Source organism: Triticum urartu, unplaced genomic scaffold, assembly GCF_003073215.2.
Source record: "Triticum urartu cultivar G1812 unplaced genomic scaffold, Tu2.1 TuUngrouped_contig_4452, whole genome shotgun sequence".
Taxonomy (NCBI): domain Eukaryota; kingdom Viridiplantae; phylum Streptophyta; class Magnoliopsida; order Poales; family Poaceae; genus Triticum; species Triticum urartu.
The window spans coordinates 18,221-25,390 of record NW_024115043.1 but is presented as its reverse complement, the minus strand read 5'-3'; the positions used below and the strand labels follow the sequence as shown (position 1 = coordinate 25,390).

General features: G+C 39.0%; 1 protein-coding gene across 1 annotated transcript; it reads left to right on the top strand.

Annotated features, from left to right (window-relative positions):
- Positions 1 to 32: 32 nt before the first annotated feature.
- On the top strand, positions 33 to 3,164 carry LOC125527841 (protein NRT1/ PTR FAMILY 5.10-like; the record flags this gene model as incomplete). Its single annotated transcript, XM_048692352.1, is given in 2 exon segments — positions 33 to 165; positions 1,755 to 3,164. Coding segments are annotated over 2 exon segments (1,414 nt in total), but the record flags the coding sequence as incomplete, so codon positions are not given.
- Positions 3,165 to 7,170: the final 4,006 nt, after the last annotated feature.

The window sequence follows — 7,170 nt, the reverse complement described above, 5'->3', positions numbered from 1 at the left end:
GCGTCCCTGGCGGGGCCGCCCGGCCAACCCAGCGCGGCGGCGGCCACGGCAGTGAACGTCTGGACGGGGACGGCCAGGCTCATGCCGCTGCTGGGTGCCTTCGTCGCCGACTCCTGGTTGGGCCGCTACCGCTCCATCATCCTCGCCTGCACCCTCTATGTCCTGGTAATGAAGGAAATTACCTTGCTACAAATTTGGGTTAGCTTGTCTTACTTAATGGCTGCTTGGGAAACGACGCATGGACGTACAATATACACATATTCAGGCACATGACCAAAACCGGTGGTACGAAATTTTAAGATTAACAGTCACTACACTCGTCTTAGTTCAATGAAAACGATGACTCTAGTTAAAAATAAGATAATCCACCTTGATAGAATAAACAAAACGTCAAACCTAGAATTACCTGTTCATCCAGCTGTTTGGTTAGTTAGGCTTGTCTTAATTTGAAATTAATGCACCAGCACCGTACAGTTGAGTAGGCCACTACTTGACATGTCAAACTCGTCTATTTAAAAAACCCAGTCGACCTAATTAATCATGCTCAACCCTCTTTACTCCTTCCCAAGAAAAGATCCCAATCTTTTCTCTTCCTCCCGTCCGCGTCGCCGGTCCGCCCCATCTTCGATGGCCTTTGGACCATGGAGGTGCGGAGGACCTTGTGCCTCGTGGGCGGGAGGGAACACATTCTTGTTCTTGTTAGGTTCATTGCCTTGGTTGGGTCTGTCTGGCGGTGGTGATGTCCCTCAGTTGAAATAATTTCTCCCACATTCTATCTCAGTTCCCATGATGCATCTAGCGTCGTCGGAGGGCATGTGAAGGTGTATCTTGTCGGATCTCGCAAGATTCGATCGGTACCGGTCTTCGGTAGATCAGTTTGTACTAGGTCTTCGTTCGTCTTTGTTTTGGTGTTACAAGTTTGATCCTTCCCAACCATGGATTTCTTCATAGGCGATGGTTGCTCCTCTTGTGCACTAGTCCTATGAGGGCTTAGCACAACGATTTCCCGACTGTCTACTATAGTGAGGTCTGCCCAGCTCTGGTCAGGGAGGGGTGCTGTTGGCGGTGCGCCTTCAGCTGGCTCCGGTGCTCGTAGTGGTCACTAGGTGGTCTACGGACCTAGTTGTATTTATTACCTCTACTTTGTACTGTCGGCATTGAACATGAATAGGTTGGAAGTTTCTCGCACAAAAAAGAAAGTACTAGAAGAGACAGAAGATGATGTATTCCGCTCATATACTATATTAAATTGGATAAATACAAAGAGACAGAAGACGAATACAAACACACGAAAAATATGTCTTAGACAACTATACAAGTACTAGAAGTCTCCCGTAAAAATAAAATTAAGCCCTGGACGTACATTAGCACACCAGGGCCTCCGATTTCCTCTGCCGCCCCAGCACATGCCAATTCATGGTGTTCTCTGCCTTCTTCGTTGTCAGTACACACTATGCTAGCTAGTCGGCCCCAATTAACTTTAAGAAAATTTATATCAATTGGGCGAGGTCATCAATGTCGCTATCAGACCTCATCCCTCCCAAGTTTGTACGAATTATTTCCCCATGTTTGTAATTGGGCATTTTGCTCCAAACTGTATAGCAATATATTTTTTTAAATTTGAATGTAGCTGTACCATAATCAACATAGTTTGAGATTATTAGTGATAGCTTTAAGTACGCCTTAGCTTGAAGTGCTTCTCGACCATTTATTCCACAAATACTCCCAAGTCTAAACTACTCCTCTACATGCAGGGCTATGGCATGATCACTCTAGCATCAACACTCCTGTCTCAGCGACCGTCTGCATCCCTTGGCAAAGACTCCTCGTCTTCCCCTTTTTCGCTGGAGGTGTCCTTCTTCTATGTCTCCCTCTATCTCATCGCGCTCGCGCAGGGTGTCGGCAAACCTTGTGGCCTTGCCTTCGCCGCAGATCAATTCGATCCCAACCACGCCAGGGAGTTCACCGCCCGGAGCTCCCTCTTCAACTGGTGGCACTTCTTCATAGCCATTGGGATCAGTTTCGCTGTCATCGTTGTCAGCTACATCCAGGAGAATGTTGGTTGGGGAATTGGCTTTGGCACGCTCTTCACCGTCATGATTTGCGCTTTTGTTGTCTTCCTCCTTGGCATTCCCACCTACCGCCTCCATGTGCCTGTCACTGGCTCTGATAACCCTTTTGCTCGTCTTGGTCGTAGTGTCTTTGCGCTTGCTAGGAACTCAAGCTTCCGTGTCTGCACTAAAAGACATCATCATGAAGATGAAGATGTCGCAACCAGCATGGAGGAGGCGCGTTGCGTGCTACAACTACTGCCGATCTGGGCAGCATGCCTAGCTTATGGTGTGGTGATTGCGCAGATCATGACACTTTTTAACAAGCAGGGACGCACCCTAAATCGTCATATTGGTGGCCTAGAGCTACCTCCGGCCACATTGCAAGTGTTCTGGCCGGCAGCCGGCTTACTGTTTGTGCCCATCTATGACCGTGTTCTAGTTCCGGCACTACGTTACACGACGGGCACCCCATCGGGGTTGACGCTGTTGCAGCGAGTAGGTACGGGCATGGTTGTCTCAATGGTCGCCATGTGTGTTGCGGCATTGGTGGAGACCCAAAGGTTGGAGATGGCACGGAAGAACAACCTAGTTGACAACGCCATGGCGACGATACCGATGAGCTGGGCATGGTTGGTTCCGCAGTATGTGATGATTGGGGTGTCCGACGTGTTTGTGTTAGTCGGGATGCAGGAGTTCTTCTATGACCAAATGCCCAGTGAGCTTCGCAGCCTTGGCATAGCGCTCTTCTATAGCGTGATGGGAATCGGCGGCTTCATCAGCGGCGCTCTCATATCACTCATTGACCACATCACCCGCAGCGGTGGGGGTGAAAGCTGGTTCTCTAACAACCTCAATCGCGCCCACCTTGACTACTTCTACTGGTTGCTCGCTGGCCTAAGTGCCGCCGAGCTTGCGCTCTATATCTACATCACCAGAAACTATGTCTACAAGGAAAAGAGTCAGCTGAGAGTGACAACCTAGCACTACCACTTGTACGCATCGATCATATGATATGTTGTATCATCCGCAAATAAATTTTCACTCCATTGGACTATGGTCACTTATGTGATACTTGAAGAATATATATCTTTGATTAGTTTATGAAACCAATTTTATATTTATTTTAATTTTTTGTGTTGAGTGGCACTTGACTTTATAATAACCTTGATGGCATACGGCAGAAACCTACCATTTTTTCCTCTACTATACTAAGAAACACTGTGACATAAGATGTACTATAAGCTGATTAAAGCCATATGTGTAACTATGGCTATCATTTTTATGTGAAATTTTTTATGCCCAATTGAGCTATGCTTTTAAAAAAATCTGGGTTGGTTTCTTTGTTTTTCAGCAACTCATTTCGCAGTTGATATTTTGTTGAGGTTTTACTAGCACATATGCCCGTGCATTGCAATGGGAAGATATTTTTTGCAACAAGCAGCGAAAAAGATAATTGATGTGTTCATAAAAAAGGTCTCCATGGCAGTGGGCGACAGAGCGAGGAGCTGCGGTATTCTCACGGGTCATGTATGACCCGCGAGATCTTGATAGTGGTGAGTTTGGTCGGCGTAGCGGCGACCACCCAACTGACACCTTTTTTTTCCTCTGGGTCCACCTCCGTCTGGGAGTTGTGGTTGTGTCCTCATTTGGTTGCTGCGCGGCGACCTTCAAGGCATGATTACTTCGACTAATTTCTCCTATGTCGACGTAACCGGATGGATTACTAATTACAGTGCATAAATTATGTCTCGTTAGTACCATCAGTGCATAACCAGGCATGAATGATCCTTCATTATCAGGGTTTATTCTCTTCAACTATTTTTGCACTCACATGCCCATAACTTTTATTAATTAGAGCAAAACCAGCATATTCTCTTTTATTAGCATGTGCACATAATTTATTTCCATTATAGTTAACCAACATATTGTCTATTGGCACGTGCAAGTTACCTCCGGCAATAATTTGTGGAGTCCCTCGTTCTGCTCATAATTCTTGAGACAACTTTCTTATTCTCACACAACCTTCTTATTTCCAAACAACTTAAGGACATATACAACTGGTGTGATTTTGTATAAAATTTCAAGACGGGATTTTTCCTATCATAATTGCAAGCTAGCTGAGTTGGTTTTATCCATCAGCACAATAGGGAAGGTCCATACTTCATTCCCCTCGCGTCGTTCATTTTTTGTTGCTTGTCCGTCCGATAGAAAAAGAAATACGTGATAGGTCCAGTTTGGCCCACCCGAGGGATAACCAAAAAAATTGGGCAGCTATATGTGAAATAGAGGGAACAAAATCTATATGTATATTTTTTTTTCTTTTCTTAGTGCAGCTCTATGGGAGCTACTATATGCCGCTAGATGCGTCGAATAACGCGTGGGACGCACAATAGTTCGTGTCTGGGCCAACCCACTGACAGGCACCGAAATAACCCGTGTTTCCAAGGCACAGGTAATAATCCAAAAAAAACAAGGTGTTGAACGAACGAAAACATGACCTCAATTATGAACAATGTTTTTAATATTTCGTCTATTTTGGAAAAAACATGAACAAAATTTGAAATAACAACATTTTTTGAAGTCATGAACCATTTATCAAAACCCAAACATTTTTTAATTTGTTACCAACTTTTGAAAACAGAACATGTTTTGAACATTCAGAACAATTTTATAAAATGTGTTTTTAAACATAAACATTATTTTGAATTTGTGAACATCTTACTAAAACAATAATATATTTAAAATTTGTAATATTTTTTAAAATACATGTTTTTTAATCACAAACAATTTTTGAATATTTTTGAATTTGAAAATAAATCGTAAAGCGAAAATAAATTAATGTTCCAAACATTTTTGAAAAGGGGAAAGAGGGAACACAATATTGTAATTCGAACATTCTTCGAAAATTTGACAACAATTCAAATTCTGAACTTTTTTTGAAATATTTTCACAAAAAAAAGTAAAAATTGGACGAAAAAAAAGGTGTGCATAAATATTTTAACAACTCAAATAAGGTAAAAATAAAAATAAATTTGGACGAAAAAAAAGACCGGCCTAGTCTTGGGCGCCCTATCTGAGCTCTGACTATCTAGCACACAGCTCGAGAAATAGGATTTTTTACCGCTACCTGGGTAGGCAGATAAGTGGCCTGGCTTCGCTGGGCCACAACGTTGGCGGAATAGAAAAAAATCGGCGGCATACGGATGAAAAAATTGGAGAAACGCATCTACCTTTATTAGATATAATATATATGTTTTTCTGATACATGCAGTGGCATTTAAAAATTGTCAACACTTATTAAATGTCACAAACATTTATTCAAAATACGTGAACATTCTTGTAAAAACCTGAATTTTTTTTGTAAATGCATGAACACATTTTTAGTTTTGTCATAATTTTCTCTCAAAATATGTGAAAACTTTTTAGAACGTGTGAACACCTTTTAAACTGTATGAACATTTTTTTTAACTGCATGATGACTTCTGTAAAACAAGTGAACACTTTTTCAGTTACATGTACGTTCTCCAAAATGTATGACACTTTACAACTACATATTTATATTTTAGAACTTCATGAAAAGTTTGAAATATGAGAAAGCTTTTTCGATTATATGATCATTTTTGGGAAATCTGGAACAATTTTGTAAAATTGTAGGAACATTATCTTATATGCAGAACACTTTTTAAAATCGCCTGAATATTTTTTCATGTATACAGTTTTTAATATTAGGCAAGAAAATTGTTAGATGAGCAATTATATAAAACAGACCGTGGTTTTTCTAATTTGATTTTAGGATCATAAATTTTTGAGTTCTGTATTCTAGTACCCTCATGACTAGTACGTGCAAGCATTCTACCGACCAGCTGCTCATGAAAGTTTGTCTAACGTGCAAATTAGTTGGCCAGGTCATACTTTTTTTGGGGGGTGTCCCCTATTTCTCGCAATAAAAGGTAAAGTACAGGTTTCTCAAAAAAAAAAGGTGAAGGACAGAGGTCTAGGGACGTAGGGCAGCCATGCGTGGGTAACCACGACACATGCCACAACCTCATTTTTTTTCTGTTCCTTTTCACGTTTCTTGTTTTCTGTTTTCTGTTTTTTTGTTTTCTTAACTTCCAAATTTTCTAAAACATTTGAAAAATGTAAAACAAGCATTTAAAAACTAGAAAATGTATACAGAAAATATGTATCTCATGTATATAAAAAATATAGAATGTTTGAAAAAAGCTGATCATGAATTTGAAAAATATTAATGAAGCATTCTAAAAATATTAATAAAGCATTCTAAAAATATTAATAAACTATTTGTTACATGTTAGTCGAGCATTTGAAAACTGTTAAATGTGTATACAAAAAATGATATCATGTATATGAAAAAGAATAAAAAAAATAAAGTATGTATGAAAAATCTTGATCATGAATTTATTTATTTAAAATGTACATAAAATGTTCCTAATGTATACAAGGAAATGCACAACGTATGTCAAATAAAAGTATACATGAAAACATATATTGAATTTTTTAATTATGAAACTAAAAATTGTTTCATATGTATATTAAAATATTCTTGGTGTATACAAATAATGTACATTCTCCATAAAAAATGTTTATTGCCATTAAAAAAATGTTCATCATGTATTTGAAAAAGATTAACCACATATTCAAATAGTGTTCAAAATTTGTGTTTAACAAATAATGTATATCGTATATTTGAAATTTATTTGAAATATGTTAACAAAAATGATTCGCATGTACAGTATAATGTAGAGTACATTATCTACTGACAAGAGTAGACAATTGTTGACAAAAGAAGTAACCAATCAAAACCGACAAATAAACCAAAAAAAGCCAAAAAATAAACAAATTAAACCAAAAAATAAAAATAAAAAGATGAAAACTAATGCAAAAGAATGAAAACAGCCAAAACCAAAAAAGAAACAACTAAGAATGAGAGAGAAACAAAGAAATGAAGTACTGTGAAGAAAATAAGAAAATGAAAGAAAACCAGTGTAAAAACAAAAAAATCACAGTGTAACGAAAAAATATTGAATAAAACCATGAAGAAATAAAAATAAACTAGCAGAAAAAAACAAAGAAAGAAAAGAAACTAATAAAAGGG